The sequence below is a fragment of the Furipterus horrens genome, unplaced genomic scaffold, assembly GCF_987537825.1.
Source record: "Furipterus horrens unplaced genomic scaffold, mFurHor1.1.pri manual_scaffold_11, whole genome shotgun sequence".
NCBI classification, from domain to species: domain Eukaryota; kingdom Metazoa; phylum Chordata; class Mammalia; order Chiroptera; family Furipteridae; genus Furipterus; species Furipterus horrens.
The window spans coordinates 58,608,426-58,625,733 of NW_028327181.1; the positions used below are offsets into that span (position 1 = coordinate 58,608,426).

A 17,308-nucleotide genomic window follows, 5' to 3' on the forward strand; every position below is an offset into this window, starting at 1 on the left:
CGTGGAATCGGATCGCTACTCCGCTCCCTCTGCTTGTTCTCTAGCGGCCTCTTGCTGACAGCTCCGCCCAGGGGTGGATCCCCGGGGGAATTGCGACGGCCGGGTGGTTGCAGGAATTAGGTCACGTGTGGGTAGGGAGGGGAAACTCAGGGATCAGGCTGGTCTCTACCATCCAAGTGTTTCCCTGACCTAGAATGTCCTTGTTTGAGCTAACTTGTGTTGAATTTTTCCACCCTTCCTTCCTTCCAGCAGGACAAATTTCGTTGTGAATGACCCAAACACGCAGCCTTTGCTCAACTTGTGGGACACAGTCGGGGCGGGGAGAAGCGGGAAGCGGAAATGAAGGGCGCGAACCCGGTTCGAGCCTCTCCAACCCCCACCCAGACCACGTGTGCTCTTGCTGTGTTTTGTGTGTGTGTGTGTGGGTGTATGTGCGCGCGCGCGCGCGCGTATGTGTGTGCAGTGGGCGGGACAGCTTGCTCACGACCCCGCCCCTCCTTCCGTGAGACGCCGCGGCCCTGCGGGTGGGGGCTCCGGTCCGGGCTTTGGCTGCGGCCCCGGTGTAGTAGCGGGGGCGGCGGCCGGGAGCAGCGCGGCTCCTTCTCTTGTTGTGTGTGTCGGTGCCTCCTCGCCATCTTGTTGCAAAGCCTTTTCTTGTCGGCGGGACTCCTGGGGGCCGCGGGGTGGGAGGCATTAGAAGGAAGGAAGAGAGGGAGGGGAAGGAGGGAGGCCGTGCCGCCTTTTTTTTTTGCATCAAATTATTTTAAATTTGCAAATTATATTTTGCAAAATTTTGGGAGACATTGATTTTTCTCCCGGTGCTCCCCCGTTCTTCCTTGCGGAGTGCGCTGCGCCGCCCAGCCCTGTCGCCCCCCGGAGGTGATCCCTCCCTCCAGCTTGCCCGCCAGCCTGTCCTGTGCCTGGCTCGCGGGCCGCAGTCTCGGCCCCGGCGCGCCCCCGGCAGCTCTCGGCGCGATGAGCATAGAGACGCTACTGGAGGCGGCCCGCTTCCTGGAATGGCAAGCGCAGCAACAACAGAGAGCACGTGGTGAGCGGCCGGGCTGAACCCCTGGGGCACCGGGAAAGGGGAGGCGAGCGACCCCAGTCCCCGAACCCATGCCGAAACCGCGGGCTAGACCTCCTCCCGGGCGGCCCGCTAAGCCGGGCAGCGTAAGGCTTGGCGCAAGAGCTGCTGCCCGGGGAGGGAGGAGTGTTATGGGCAGTGAAATTAATTAATGACTTCATTAACATGCAGCAAGGGACCCGGCTCCCTTGAGCGCCGCCGCAGCTGCCTGCCACCCCTTGTGCACCTTTCGTGGGGGCTTCTTTCGCGTGGGTCAGCGGCACCCTCGGTAGCTCTTAAGATGTGTGAGCCGGGAGTGGGGTGGGGTGAGCAATGGTGTTGCGTAGGGGTGGCAGAACCGCGTGTGCGTGCGTGTGTGCACGGGGGATGTGTGATGGGATCCTCGAGAGCGGGTGAACGGACGTGTACACGAGCGTGTGTAGAGTGCACACGAGTGGGCGTGTGTGTAACGGAGTTGAGGGTATGAATTACTCTACGCGGAGCAACTCCCCGGCTTCCCTGGCCCTATGGGGAGGGTGTGGGGGGCGCTCGCGGCAGATCTACGCGCCACTTGGGGCGGAGGCGGCCTTTGCAGAATGAAATGACATCGCGTGTCTTATGATCCTGGCCAGCCCCGCCTGACCCCGCCTCCCAGGACTTGGGCTGGGCCCCGCGTCAGGGGTTTGGATGAGAGCGGGCTGATTAGGTGTTTGAAAAACATACTGCGGGTCGCCGGGGGCAGCCCCTGAGCCCCCCCCTTTCTGTGCCCCACTTTAGCCGATGAAGAATGTGGCGTGTCTTCGCGTTCCATACCCGCTCTCGGCTGGAATGTTGCGTGTGTCTGCGTACCAAGCCCGTTGGTTACACCGGGTGGTGACGTGATTGGCCCCGCCCCCGACCACGTGCACGGGGGACACTCCCGCTAGGGATGGCGCGGTCCGGCCCCTTCTCGCTGCCTCGCGCTCGGCCGAAGGCGGGGCCTGGGCGGGGCTGGCGAGGGGCCTTGCGCCCCCTTGGGCTCTGGCTTTGGGCTCTGGGCATCTCTCCGAGGGAGCCTTTACCCTGTAAAGGAGGAGCGAGCTCACCTGTCGTTTCTCGCCCAAACCTCCTGTTTTTAATCATGGGGAGAGGGAAATCCTCAGAATTGCAGAGCAACAGGATATTTAGAACTCACATATTCCCACTGACCCCAAAACGTTCTCACCAGGACCTCCTGGCAAAATCCCCGACCACAGTGTGGAATGAGCCGGGCTAAGACGGGGCAAACTTAGGAGCTCCCTCGACAGGGGGGAGATGAAGATTTCGGATGCTTCCTATCCCCACTCTCCCTTGTTGATGGTCCCCAGTTTCAGGGTGCGGCATAAATAGGGACTGGGGTACAGACCTCCGTTTTCTGTACTGCTGCCAGGGTCTCAGCGCTGCATCAGTCGGTGTGTGTGTGTCCAGTATCCGGGACTCCTGCCCTCTCCAACCCACCCCCTCCTAACCCTTCAGCCTGGTTGGTTGTGGTGGAGATTTCGCTTCGCCCTCCTTTCCTTTCTCTCTGCCTATTGTTGCTTCAATGATGAGTCATGCAGGAGGTAGTAGTGTGTTTTGTGTGTGTGTGTGTTTGCGTGCGCGCGCGCCTGTCAACAGCCGCGGCAGGGGTGGGGGGAAATCGCAGCGGACCAGGGGCAGGGCAGCGGCGGTCCGCTGGCCTACTTGGGTCGACTGGCCTTTCAAGGTCAAGAGTCACTCGATATATGTGAGATTGAGATGCTTGGGTTTTTCAAAATTGATGGGCTGAGACCTCAGCACACTGCCCCTCCCCCTTGTCTTTGGGGTCCAGAGCTGGGTTGGGAGGTGGATAGTGCTGGCAGTGACCAAGAACTCCTGCGTGCCCAGCGGCAGGGGGAGGAGCATGCACAAGATTTGGAGAGACTGAGTCACCAGCTGCCATCATCAACACAAGTCAGGAATACCTATTGTGTCCCCATTGTGTATCAGGCACTGTGCAAGAGGTGAACAAGAATGACCCTGACCTTGTCCTAAAAAAACATTTCACCTTTACTTTACCTGCAGTCTAGCCGGCCATATGGGGAAAAGGAGAAGACCCCCACTGTCTTCTGTCTGCCCTTTTCCAAAATAAGTCCACAGCTGACCAGAAAGAAGCACAGGGATGATATGTGCAACATTGAGGAAACCTGAGAATGGCTCTCTTCTAAGGAGTTGCAGAGCCCTACCCTCTCCCTAGGTGGTGAGAACTGGGGGCAGGGAGCTGAGCTGAGGCCTGTCACAGCTTGTTGGTGGGGCAGGGTTCTTAGGGGATAGATGGGTGCTGGAAAGCCACATCTACACCAAATGCTCCAGTACAGATAGCTAGATCTGGCCATGGCAATTTAATCTCCAGAATTCATTTTTCCTCCCTGAGGGTCTGTCCTCCGACTGGGGATGGGAAGAATGGGAACCTGCTGACCAGAACTACCATCTCGGGTTATGTACCTGATGAGCAGTTCTGAAAAGGGAGGCTCTTGGGTCAGTTTCCTGACCTAGAGCAGTCAGTTTGCTCACATGATGAACCTGAGGATGTCTGTGCCTGTGAGAGCAGAGGGAAGGGCAAGGCCATCCTGGTGGTCAGCAGGAGTGCCTGATCATTTCCAGCATTCATGGAGGTGGCTCCATTGGGACCCCCTCTTCTACCTTGATTAGAGGGAGCTGGCTGGCTTCTGTCCTAAGTTGCACCCTAGGTTGCCTCTGTGCCAAGCTGCCTGTTAGCATGCACAAGGGTAGAATGAACATTTGGGGCCACCTGGTGTGGATGTCCCAGGCCCAGCCCTGTGCCTACTGAGCCCCTGGATCACCCCAGAGGGGTCATGCTAAATATCCCCCCCCGGGGGGGGGTGATGGAGCAGAGCCCAGGAAAGGTACCAGTGTGTGTGTGTGCGCGTATGTGGGAGTGAGAAGGGAGTGCACCCATGCTGCAGCAGACAGTTATTTTAAAGAGCCTAAACCCATATGCTCCTGAGAGACTGACTGCCAGCTTGCTTCTCCCACTTTGTCTTTTCCTCTGCGGTGCACTGGGAGAGGGTACTTGCTGGGTTGGGATTGAGTCAGCGCTGGCAGGGAGGAGGCAGGACACTATGGTGGACTGGGTCTGACTTGGGCTGTCCCTGTTCTTCACCACCAGTTAAGCTTTTTCATGCTGATTCAGGTGTGATAGACTTTGGCCTTTCACCTGGGTCCTTTTTCTGCACCTGTGAGGTGTACCTGCCTGGGTCTGGAAGAGAGAGGGCAGGTGAGGATGTTGCCATCTCCTGGACAAGTTTTGGAGTTACTTTAAACTATGGGGAATATGAGGTTTACCTTCAATCTGAGTTCCCAGGGCACCAGTCCTGGGAGTTTGGAGCCTTGTCTCTCCCCCTGCTTGAGTGTGGAAGGAACAGTTGACCCAAGGCCAGTAAAAGTTTGGGTCCTGACTCAAAGGAATGGAGGTGGGGACTGTGTTGGGCCCTTGAGTTCCAGGGCTTTATCCTGATGGTGGGGAGGGGGGAGGAAAAGAGAGGGGAAGGGAAGTGGACTAGGAATGTCCAGGGCTGGACCTGAGAAGGGCTCCATAGCTGGAACTCAGCGGGTTTCTTTCCCAGTGTGGTCTGTGGGAAGCTGGCTCAGAGGGCTGGTTTACTTTGGGGCTGTAACATAAGTCAGTACTGGCTGGAAAGGCCTCCCCTCGTTGGAGTAGGCCTGCTCTGGCCTGGCAGCTCCCCTTCCTGAAGGGCAGGGGAATATGGAGGAGGGGAAGAGGCCCGTGCTGACCTGTCCAGCCCCTGAGCTCTGGCTGCTGGGAAACCACTGAGTGCTTCCCCTCAGAGAGTCCGGCCCCAGGGCCCCCTCTACTTCCTCCTTTGCCTCCTCTCTGCGGGAGGGAGGGGCTCTGAGCAGGCCTGGCTAACTCAAGTTGTTGATTGGCCAAAGGGCCCTTAACTAACAGGGTTTCTTGGACCCCTGAGCCCAACAGACTGGTGGGAGTTGATGCCCTTCTGCTGAAGGGGGGCGCTTAGCCAACCTCATCCCTCGGCCCCACCCCTTGTGGGGTGGCCTGTTTGGGGCGTGTCCATGCTGTCAGCTGGGTTAGTCAGCAGTGTGGCGAATCCAGGGCAGGAGGGAGGGCAGGTTGACCAGCCTGCTACCTGGCCTGGGGGCTGCAGTCACTCCCCAGGGCCCTGGTCCAGCCCTGAAGCCAGGGAACCAGAATGGTGGGGTCCCCAAGTTGGGCATGGTGGCAATACAGTGGGGTCTCTGGAGCAAGAGGGGCTGATCCCCTTCCCCTGTTCTCAGGCAGCTGCTGAGCAGGGCTTCCTTTCCTGCAGGGCTTTCTTTCAGCAGAGATGCTGGACTAATGGTGCAAGGCTGCCTGAGCTCATTGCCTTGGTCACTCTCTGTTTTAAAAAGTCCGCCCCTCCTTTCTGCCCGCCTTGTACCTTTCTAGTTTGTGGTGGTGGTGGTGGGGTGACTTGGGGGAAATGAGTTCTAGCATGACAAAGGGCAGAGAAGGACCAAGTATGTTTTGTGTGGTCCCTGAGAAAAACAGAGGCACTAGGACCTAGTCTAGGTGACCTGGGACCTGGGCCTAGTTTCCTCATGTGAGCTGAAGGTGATGTTCCTGTCCTACCTGTGGTGGGGGCTTTTGTGAGGAGCCAGGTGTGTGTGTGTGTGTGTGTAGACACCTGGTGAGCATATGTTGACATAGTAAGTATTCGGCATCCACCCTGTGTCAAAGAGATAAGGCAGGGTCTACCCATTTTACCTGTGACTTGTCCTGTGACCCTCAACAAATCATTTTGCCTCTCTGAGCTAATTTATCTCAATCTGTGAAATTAAGGCACTGCCTGCCTTCTAGAAGGTACTTGGTAAATATTGTTGAAGGTCTTCCCCAGAATCTATCATCTGTCCATCATCATGGACTGGCCTCTGCCCACCTCATCTATCACCCTTTTGCTCCTGACCCTTGCTCATCAGCTGCCTAACTTTAACCTTTAGGTGGCTAGATCGCCAACATCCTGACAGCTCCCGCTCCACCAAGGCCTGTCTTCTCTCCTAGCCTGGATTATTATCCCGTTACTTGTCCCTCCCCGCACCCTTCAGGCCTTGATTTCCCCAAAGGCAGGGATGGGTTTGTTTCATTTGTTTGCTGCTGTGCCCCCAGCATTTAGCCCAGAGCCTAGCTGGGTTTGCATGGGTATTTGTGGCATCTCAGTCTGAGCAGAGGTGTCACTGAGCCCTGACTGGGACAGGGTAAGAGGATGGGTTATGGTCAGAGGACAGGTGAAGCTGGGGCCCAGGGCTGTTGGCCTTGCTGAGACATCCCTTGTGTTCTGTCTGTGTAGAGGAGCAGGAGCGGCTTCGCTTGGAGCGGGAGCAGGAGCAGAAGAAGGCCAGCAGTCTGGCCAGGCTGGCCCATGCCCTGCCTGTGGAAGAACCCCGCATCGAGGCACCACCCCTGCCTCTGTCGCCACCAGCACCCCCACCAGCACCTCCACCATCACTTGCCACCCCCACCCCACTGACTGTCATTCCTATTCCAGTAGTGACCAGCTCCCCTCAACCTCTGCCCCCGCCCCCACCACTGCCCCCTGCAGCCCAGCCTCTCCCCTTGGCACCTCGCCAGCCAGCCCTGGTTAGCACCCCCGGACTCAGCATTAAGGAGTCTGCTCCCTTGCCCACCAGGCCACAGGTGCCCACCCCTACTCCCCTGCTGCCAGACTCCAAACCCACCGGCAGCCCCAAGCCTTTGCAGCCCCTTCCTACACCCATCCTGACCATAGCACCGCACCCTGGAGTCCAGCCCCAGCTGGCCCCCCAGCAGCCACCCCCACCCACTCTTGGGGCCCTGAAGTTGGCACCAGCTGAAGAAGTCAAATCCAGCGAACAGAAGAAGAGGCCTGGGGGGTGAGTGAGGTGTGGCAGAGTTGGGGCTGGTGGGATGGAGAGAACTGCCCACCCCTGGGCTGTGTGAGCAAGAGGAAGTACCCTTCCGATGTAGCCCTTTAAAATTATGCCCTCCCCACCTCTCCAACCCCAAAGTGCCCTCCTTTTTTGGACACATTCTCATTGTGCCCATGCCCATCCCCATCCCAGGAGTGGGGAATGGCTATTGCCCTCTGTTCTCAGGCTTCTGTGTTCTCTGATCGCTTCCAAGGTTGGGGCTGTTAGCATTCATAGGCCTTTGGGAAGAGTGTTGTATTATGGGCCTCTTGGTTGAGAGGGCTGGGGTCAACTGGCTGTTTCTTTGAGTCCTAGGAGCCCTTCTGTCTCAGAGGTGGAGAGGCGGCATGGAGGGTTAAAGGGGTTGTGAATTATGAGCATACACGTTCCCCGCAGTAGGGGAATGCACCAGAGCACAGGGCGGAACATCTCCCCTTGCTGCTTTTATAGAGATAAGTCCAGAAGAAAAAGCCTGTGGCATTTGAGGGGTGGGGGCAGGAAGGCCACCTAATCGGGTCTTCCTCCCTGAGCCTCCTGTTTGGGTTGCAGGATTGGAACCAGAGAAGTCCACAACAAATTGGAGAAGAACAGGTGTGTGCGCGTGCATTTGTGAGCTTGGTCCCCGAAGCTCTCCTTGGGCCTTACCGCGCCCCGACCCCCCCCCCCCCCGCCCCTGCGCTCCCGCGCTGGCTGACCAGCAATGCTCGACCTCCTCCTCTCCTCAGGAGGGCCCATTTGAAGGAATGCTTTGAGACACTGAAGCGTAATATCCCCAACGTGGACGACAAGAAGACCTCGAATCTGAGCGTGCTGCGGACCGCGCTGCGGTACATCCAGGTATGGGGGAGGGAGGCCTAGCCGAGTGGAGGCGGGCTTCGGCAGTGCTGGCAGCAGCGGCGAGCCAGCTTCCTCCCGGCTAACGCTGCGGCCCCGCCTGCCTCCACGCGGGCGCTGAGCACATGGCCGGCTGACGTCAGCGGGGCTCCCCGCCCGGGAGGGGGCGGGAGGACGGTGCGCACAGGGAGGGCGGTGGCGGCGCTGCTCTCTGCTCCGGCAGCTGTGTCTAACCTGGTGCCTGTCCCCGCTCTACTGCCTGACACTTAGTGCACCACGGGTGAGAAGGGCGTGCAGCGGCCCCACGCCTCCACCCTGCCCCGCATTACCGTGGGCTGATCTGCCTGAGGCTCGTGGGTGGGGTCCACGGGGCGTGGCTCTTTCCACTCTGCGGAGCGCTGGTGAAGCCCCCCACTTTCACCCCGGGATTAAGATCTCCAGTTCATTTAGATACCACGACCTGTTAAACCAGGGAGTAGGGGAAATGCGGCGGTCTGACTGGGTGATAAATGGCTTCTGTTACACTGAACCTTTAAAAATTACGCTCTCCTTTACAAGGGGCCCTCATGGCCCTTCCCCTTGGGCATTGGCTCGCCTCTGCAATACGGGGGTTGGGGGGGGTCGCCCGCCAGAAAGGACTGTTGCCATGACGGCCCGAGTTTCGGTTTCCCTGGAAACCGGCCTGAGGTTCCTAGTGCCAGGAAGGAGGCTGTGGGGGTGGGGCGGGCCGCCACGCACGGCTGCAGCGGAGACAGAGTAGGAAGGGAGCCGTTAGCGGAGTGGGAGGGGCCTAGGGCTTCCAGCTCACGCAGGGCGGGGGCGGAGGAGCCTCGGGTCTTCCTGTAGGAGAGCTCGAGAAGCTTGGAGGCTGGGGCCATGAGCCAGCGGCAGGCACCACCCCTCCCCTAGACTGCGGGGTCACAGCCCTGAGGTAACCGTTCCCTGACTCGTCGAAGGGTGGAGGCATTGCTTTGCGACTGCTCCCTGTCGGCAGCCTCCTGCAAACCCTCGCCCTTCCGCCCGCCCTCTGGCAGAGGGGGCGGGGCTGGCGCGCTTCCCAGAACCCGAGAGGGGCGGGGTTGGGGCCACGGATTGGTGGGGCTGGGAGGGGGGCGGGGCTCCTAGAGCGCAGAGGGAGGGTCCAGCTGGCGGTGGATGACGCAGCAAAGCCGGTCCGCGTGGTTGCGCTCGTGCCTCTGGAGGGGCGGGGCGTCGCCTGCGTTCGGAAAGGCCGGGGAGGGGGAGGGGGAGAGGCCTGGCCTTGGTTTAGGGCCGTCTTGGGAGGATTATTTCTGGGCTGTATTTTGCGGAATTTGGGTTTGAGAGTAAGTTGTCTTTCAGTCATACGGCCTGGGAGCAAATCCCTGTCCAAATGCTGTGACATTTCTTTTTTTTTTTTTTAAATGTTTTTATTGATTATATTGTTACAACAGTTCCAATTTTCTGTGACATTTCTGTGAATACCAGTTTCTTCTCCTGTACTGTGGTGATGCTAAATAGGAAAAAGAATAGTATCTTCATCACGGCATGTTAGGATTGGCCCTCTATAAATATTAACTTGGCACTTACTGAGAAATGGGAAGGTTCCTGATTATAGACACTGCTTAGGGCAGTCTTGCTTGCATGATGTGTGGGTTTGAAAATAAAAGTGGGTCTCTGTCCTCATAGGTTTGGTTTTGTGACAGATAATACCCAAATCTTAATAGGGGCAGAGATTGTAGGATTTGTTCTGGGGAGTTAAAGAAGTTGCTGAGGTCAGATCATTTGAGTTGAGACTTGAAGGTCTCAGGGTGCCTTAGGCAAAGTAGAGGGCAGATAGCACAACAGTGGCCAAAATTTCACTAGCAGGAGGAAGCGGAGTGCATTTTTTGGAAGTTAAAGATGGTCAGGATGGTTGCCATAAAGAGATGGGGGGACAGCAGGGCACTAGATGGGAGTCAAAAGAAAGTATTGGAAAGACCATGTAAGGCGTGTAGACTGAGGCCTTTGGTTGTGTGCTGAGGCAGTAAGCTGTGGGAAGACTGAAGCCCCAGCCATACGCAGAGTGGCTTGGAGTTGGTAAAGGATTTGAAGAAAGCCACAGTTAAGTGGACAGAGACAGGAAGAGAAGTAGGTAGGTACCAAACCACACATCCAGGTAGTCTTAGAGAATGGGTTTACAATGTGGACTAAAGTTAGACCCTGGGAAGACTTTCCAGGAGCCCCTAGGCTTGTGGAGAACTGCTCTAGGTATGAAGAGATTTGGGCCCCTGATGTTCTTCCCTGAGCCAGAAGTCAGCCTTCCCAGCTAGCACTTAGAGTTCAGGATGGCCATTTCCTGCCCCCAGCAGCCAGGTTGAAGTGAAGGTTGATTCACTTAGGGCCCTGTCATTGATGTTGCCTCATCTGATGTCTTGTCTAGTACTGGCCTCTTGGGTTGAGAAGCCAGACAGGTGTGTGTGGGTAAGGGGAGGGATATTTCTGGCAGAAATATGGGGAGAAATAGATAAATCTCAAAGATGATAGAGGGGGTGTGTATGGCCTAGGACTGGCAACCGAAGTATAAAGCTACCAGATTTCAGACTACTATAGAACACTGCTGTATCTGGGTTTTGTGTTGCAGGCCCTAATGGTTTGAGGTATCTTACTGGTGAGGTCAGAAATGTAAGGAGTTAGGGGCGATAGGAGTGAGTGTGGGGAAGTTGGGCCTAGTTGGTGTGTGGAGTTGAAGGCATTGCCATGCCCAAGAGGGTCAGGTGAACAGTCAGGAGAGGCTGCTACAAAACTGCCCGCAGCAGATGGAATCGGGAAAACTCAACTCCAATGACGTGACTGTGATGAAGAGAGACTAGATAGAGATGGAAACTAATACACTCAAGTCCTCACAGATTCTGCCCCTGGGGCTGAGTGAGATATTGTACATAGTTCTGTCCTGGCCACTGATGGAATCACAGGCTATAAGCTAACTATAGAAGAGTCCTTGCCATCTCTCATAGGGTTGAAAAGTACAGTGTGTATTGAGGTGGAAAACAAAACATGAAGTATTTTGTGATGTGAGCTGTTGTCTGATTAAATACAACCTGACCGTTTCATTAAATGCTCAGGTGTGTGACAGAGGCCAGGAGGATGTACTGGTGAGGGCGTGGGGTAGGAAAGGACAGCGGAGGAGGTGCGTGCCCTAATCTGCTCTTGGAGCATGAGCTGGTAAGATGGAGAGGGGTGCGAAGGGAGAACCCATGTGTGAGAAGCTGGATACACAGGGTTGGGAGAGGCGAACTAAGACAAAGCTGGTGAATTTGGTCTATGAAGGGCCAGTGGGCTATGCACCTGGGCATGACTGGCAAACCTTGGAAGCCAGAAGCTCAGGAGCATTGCAGGCAGGAGACCCAGGAGGCAGCAGGGCTGGATTGTCTGCGTCATCTGGTTGATCCAGCAGTCGTGACATGCCTGGGCCGAGGAGAAGCTGGCAGCAGGGAGGCCTGTGAACCTTGGGTTGGTTTAATAGTGTCAGGGTCAGGAGGTCATGGAAGACTGGTGAGACTTTGGGGGTGAAAGGGAGCTGAGAAATAGGGCATGAGTTGGCACTATAGAGCTGCTGCTGTTTAGCCGCATGCAAAGGGAAACTGGCGACCCTTCTGATAGGGGAGCAGTGCCACAGTCTGGGAGGCAGGGTGTCCAGTCCTTTTGTGAGGGGTCAGCCCTAAGGGGCACAAGGTCGCCCGTGGCCCTGAGGAACTTGAGGGAGTGATGGCACCATGTGTAAGGGAGCTCCCCCTGGTGTTCTTAGTGAAGTGGGTGGCATCAGCTTCTTGGGGTCTGGAGCAACCTGGAACCTGTGATGAAAGGCAGTAGCCAATCCAGGGGCCCTCACTCCAGTCAGTGGTGCTGTCTAGCACCCGAAGAGCCATTTCTCATTGGTCATTGAAACTCAGATACAGGTGTTAAAGAAGGAGCACATTCCAGGCCTTGGGATTGTTCAGCAGCCTAGGGAGTCTGAAGGCTGCAGGCAGTGTGAAAATAAAGGCTCTGGGGACGAGTCACAGGTGGGCACTGCAGGGAGTAACCCAGGAGATCGGAGAGGAGGTACAGAGCCAGCAACTGCTGGGGGCCAGATGGAGGCAGGTCAGGGAGATGGGGGGGAGGCAGGTTACAAAGTCTTGTGGGTCATCCTCAAGGACACTGAAGGAGACTAATGAATGGTGAGGAAGAGAGAAGGGCTGAACAATTTGGTGTCATTTGAGGAATGGGTTCCAAGGAGGGTAGCTTGTGGCATTAGTGAGTGACACAATGGCATGGAGGGTGGTATAGGCCTTGGGCAATACCCGTGAAATCTGTTCTACCTTGTGTGGTCAGCAGAATGGAGGGAGGTGCTGCCAGGAGGATGGGGCGAGAGAAAGCCCCTCAGGACAGAGCTCGGTCTGTGCTTTCTGTCAACGGCACCTTTTAGAGAGCCCACATTCCCCTTGACACGGGGCCTCACTGGGCAGAGCCATGGCCCAGGAGGCAGGTGTGGTCTCCAGCAGCCCCCGTCAGCCTGGGTCCCCTGGTCCCTGTGCACCAGGTGATTTGGAAGCAAGGCTCTCGGGGGGGGGGGGGGGGGGATGTTTGAGGTACTGAGGGTGCTGCTCAGAGTGTCCTGCTTTTCCTTACCCTGCTCTCCAGTCCCTTAAGAGGAAGGAGAAGGAATACGAGCATGAGATGGAGCGGCTGGCGCGGGAGAAGATCGCTACACAGCAGCGACTGGCAGAGCTCAAACACGAGCTGAGCCAGTGGATGGATGTGCTAGAGATTGACCGAGTGCTTCGGCAGACAGGCCAGCCTGAGGACGACCAGGCTTCCACCTCTACTGCCTCTGGTGAGCCCAGCCCCTCAACCGCAGGACTTCCTGGCCAGGCCTTTGCCTGCTGGGAGAGATGCCCCCTGCCCCAGCCCCATAATATCCACAGACCCCCAGGGGCATCTGTTTCTCAAGCCTTTTGTTCCCAAGCCCTTCTGACCTATCCCTGTCCTCATGTCCCCCCACAGAGGGTGAGGACAACATAGACGAGGATATGGAAGAGGACCAGGCAGGCCTGGGCCTCTCTAAGCTGAGCCATCGCCCCCACGTGGAGCTGCCGAAGCCGCCGCCCAGCACCGCCCCTGCGCCTCCTCCTCCACACCCACACACCCACTCCCAGCCTGTGGCTTTGTCTCCTGCCCACCTCCCTGGGCAGCAACCTCCGCCACAGCAGAAGACACCTCTGCCAGCCCCTCCCCCCCCACCAGCTACCCCTGCCCAGACGCTGGTGCCCGCTCCAGCCCACTTGGTGGCTGCGGCTGGGGGAGGCTCCACAGTCATCGCCCACACAGCCACCACCCACGCCTCAGTCATCCAGACTGTGAACCACGTTCTCCAGGGCCCGGGTGGCAAGCACATAGCCCACATTGCCCCCTCAGCCCCCAGCCCTGCTGTGCAGCTGGCACCTGCCACACCCCCCATTGGCCACATCACAGTGCACCCTGCCACCCTTAACCACGTGGCCCACCTTGGGTCCCAGCTTCCCCTGTACCCACAGCCTGTGGCAGTGAGCCAGCCCGTGGCAGTGAGCCACATTGCCCACACCCTCTCACACCAGCAAGTGAATGGCACAGCTGGGCTGGGGCCCCCCACCACCGTTATGGCAAAGCCAGCCGTCGGGGCTCAGGTGGTGCACCACCCCCAGCTGGTGGGCCAGACAGTGCTCAATCCTGTGACCATGGTCACCATGCCCTCCTTCCCGGTCAGCACACTCAAGCTGGCTTGAGGATGAGGCCACTTGGAGACCCCCAGTGGGGGCATGGAGGGGGTCCTGTCCCCGTACTCTCCCACCAGCTCCACACATTCCAGCCAGGCCCATCCCACCCACCCCCACTCCCAGGCCCAGGGGAAGGGGGTGCAGAGACTCTGAGCCAGGGGAGGGAGGGCCTCCCCTCCCCCCAGGGAGCTGGGCACAGGGCAGGGGTTAGCCTGCTGCACGAGGACTTGATAAAGTGATGAGACGTGCTCTGGTGGACATGCTGCCTGTCGGCCTGGTGCCAGTCCTGCCTTCCCATCCTGTTCCCTGAAACCAGTTCAATGTGGGCGTCGTGTTCTCTGACCCTCCCCACCCCTGCCCCGCCTTCCTCTGCTGCTGCTGCTGCTATTGCTCATCTGGTGATGTGGCTGACAGTCTGGGCCCTCCCCTCTAGAGCCTCAGCCTCCTCTTCCCAGGCCTTTGGAGAGGAAGGGGGTGGGGAGCTGAACTGAGGCCCAGAAAGTTGGGGGCCACTGTGGGCCCTGCTCTGAGTACATGTGACAGGTCCTAGGAATTGGCTGGTCTGGAGTCCTACCAAGATGGGTGGATGCCCCAGCCTGAGGCTCCCCTACCCAGTTGCAGTCACTGTGATTCCTTACAGCAGAAACTAAGATGATTCTCTACCCACCATAAGCCAAACCCAAGCTGTTGCCAGGCTTCTAAGCCTCTCAACCCTTACTACTGGGCTCCTGACCTCTAGAGGGCAGGCTGAGGGTGGGGTGGGAAAGGAAGGGTTTGGCTGAACCCATCATTCGCCCCCACCCCCTCAGCTCTGGACTGAGCTGTTCTGGACCCCTGTTCCCATGCCTGGGCGTCGCTTTTGGCTTCCAGGAGGCATTCACTGCCCTGATTCCCTGGCTTGTGCTCAGGGCTCTGCACTCCCCTGGAGGATGGGTGTTTGCGGTGCCACTTGGGACACATGGACCAGCCTCTGGTCTGAGTTCCAGGAGTCTGAAGCCACACTGTTGAGACAATCAGGAAGTTAAAATCCAAACGCTTTCCCAAACAGGCCCCGGGACCTGTAGAGGAGCAGGGCCAGACTTGTAGGGCTGCTGCTTCTGCCCCAACAGCGTCATCTCCTGTGACTCCCTTTCTCCAGTGGGCTTTATTGAGTATACTCACCCAACCCCCCGTGGGGGCGGCTGTATGCCACTGCCTTCCTCTGAGGAAAGGTCTGTCCTTAACTGGGCCAAGGACGGGGCTGAGCTTGGGGCAGAAAGGAGCAAGGGGAGTGGGTGTGTAGAACATGCCATTTTCCCTGCCTCTGCCTTGGCAGATGGCTTCTATGTGGCATTTATTACAAGTGGCCTTGTGTCAGACAGTGACTCACCATGCACACTTGGCTCCTCACCTGGACACTCACCAGTGGCCTTCCAGTGTAAGGGGAGGAAGACTGTCCCGAGGTGTGAAGTTTGCACTGACGGGGTGGGGTGGGGTCAGTGTTGAGGCCCAGGGTCCTCTGGAGGCGCCCCAGCAGGGGTCTTGAATAGACACATGCCTAAGAACAGGCTTTCAGTTCCTTCTGGTCCTGGGGACCTCCCAGGGGGCTTTTCCTCTCCTGTCTCTCCTGAGGGTGGGGCAAGGGAAGGCCTTTCAGATGCCTTAGAGGCCTCCAGCTGGGAGCCCCGCCCCGCCCCGCCCCTCGTAGCCTCCCACCTCGCCAGCTTGCTGCCTTCCTGCACCTGCAGCAGCCGCCACCACCCTGGTTGTCTGGGGAGCCAGTTCCACTCCTCCGGGTGCGATTACAGTGGGAAGAACAGGGCAGGTTTGGCGCCCAGGGAACAGTCAGAAACTGGTGAACCGCCCCTCGGCTCTCCTCACGTCCCTGCGTCCTGAGGCCGGTTCAGTTACAGCGTGTGTCAGCGAGTCGGCCCTCGGGCCCGCACAGATACCTCATCCGCCCGCTGCCCGTGCCCCTCCCCGCCCCCCGCAGCGGGGGCTCTGAATCTAGTGCCGAATGACTATGTCCAGATTGGTGACGATGGGTGTTGTTGCTGTCGTTTTTGTTGTTTGTGAATGCTGTGACGCTGTGTGCCCGAGAGGGTGGCCGCTGCCCAGCCCTTTGGGCATCACCCCTGTGAGAGCTATCGGGACACATCTATCCTCACCCTGTGGGACCGCCTGCCCCTGTCCCCCCACCCCCAGTCCTTCCAGCCTGGGGGGGCGCGCGCACGCGCACACACATCTTACCTCTCATGCGTGTTTTACTTTGATGTTCTGAGTGGCTCACTGGCTGGGAATCTTTACCTCGGGGAGAGGGGGAGGTTGGTTCCCTGGGGGGCCAAAGAAGGGCAGGGGATGCCTGGAGGGAAACGGAGGGGCCACCGCAACCCCTGCTCTCCAGGAACAGCTGCTTCTCCCCCATCCCAGGGTCCCACCCCCAGCCCCAAAGAGGTGGCCCTTGTTTACAGTGAGGACTCGGTCACTGTGTCTCCGTTTCCTGAAATATAAATTGTAGTGACCCCAGACTGTAGAGATTTTTATGTGTTTGGATACATCTGCTGTGTGGGAAAAAAACTACAAAAACCCTACTTTTGTACATATTGTATTTTTACTATTGAACTGTATTCTAGTGGCTGTTCATGCTCCAAGACTAGGTGTTGAGACATGAATACTATCCATGTATAAGCACTTGCCTGGAATAAAATATAAAATTGAAATAAACTTGCACTGAAACCTGAGATGGAGCTGCCAGCCTGCAGCATCTGGGTCCTTTTGTTGCAAAAGGAGGCAGAAACCTTCAGGGAAAGAACTCCAGCAAGAAGCAGCCTTTAGTTTTCCTGCTTGATGTTCTGGGGGGAGGTGGGGGGGGACAGGTAGTCCTCAAGCAGCTTCTGTGCTGGTCAGTTATAGGAAAAGATTAGGGACCTTCAGTCCTGATCCCAGTGGTGAGTCTTCAACAGGCTCTGAGAACTACAGTTCTGTCTGTCCCTATGCTTCTGCAATACTTCCTCAAACCATTTTTACAAACTGCCTTACTTTGTAACAGTGAAGTAAATAAGCCAAGAACTGGCCCCCTGGCAGAAGAGGAAACAGGTTTGAGGCGGCTACGTGACTTGTTAGTCACACAGCTAGCCTAGGACCTTGTGAAGCTTCAGTGAGACCTCAGCTTGGTGCAGAGTTCTTTCTGAGCAGTGACACCCTGCTCTGGGGCCTGTTGTAGAATTGGGGGATCTTGAACTCAAGAAAGTTCCAATGGGAAAGATGGAGGATCTGTGCACAGAGATGAGAGACCTGAGGGGATGCGTTCATGGGGTAGAGGTTAGGATGGGTCGACTGGGAAGTCCACAAAGCTGTCCTTTCAGGGAAAGGAACAAGAAGAGGAAGAGATCAAAGGCATGTTCTAAGCTGGGCCTGCAAACCAGGTTCTGTAAAGCCTTTGTCCCCATAACTGCATCTTCTCCCCCAGTTTAGGGGAAACCAGCCTTTGGCAGCCTGTCTCAGGAATACACGGGAGGCTAGAGAGCAATCAGCTGGGCCTCATCCCGCCTTTCCTAACACCCTGACACCTGCCCCACTCCCAGCCTCAGCCAGCAGACCTGACTTAGTTTCTCTTTCTGGGAAGGGAGTGGTGGCCACTACTCGCGGTTCCATTCTGTGAAGAAAAGCCATCCTCAAAAGGCCAGACCCAGCGTCCCTCCCCATTGCCCCACAATTC

The 17,308-nt window shown here is 57.3% G+C and overlaps 1 protein-coding gene across 1 annotated transcript; it reads left to right on the forward strand.

Annotated features, from left to right (window-relative positions):
- The first annotated feature begins 544 nt into the window (after positions 1–544).
- MNT (MAX network transcriptional repressor) lies at positions 545–16,331 on the forward strand. The gene is made up of 6 exons (XM_090291779.1): positions 545–1,048; positions 6,427–6,988; positions 7,574–7,615; positions 7,750–7,861; positions 12,500–12,692; positions 12,863–16,331. Exons 1-6 carry the CDS (start codon positions 976–978, stop codon positions 13,618–13,620), a joined length of 1,740 nt encoding a protein of 579 aa, XP_090147905.1. The 5' UTR covers positions 545–975; the 3' UTR covers positions 13,621–16,331.
- Positions 16,332–17,308: the final 977 nt, after the last annotated feature.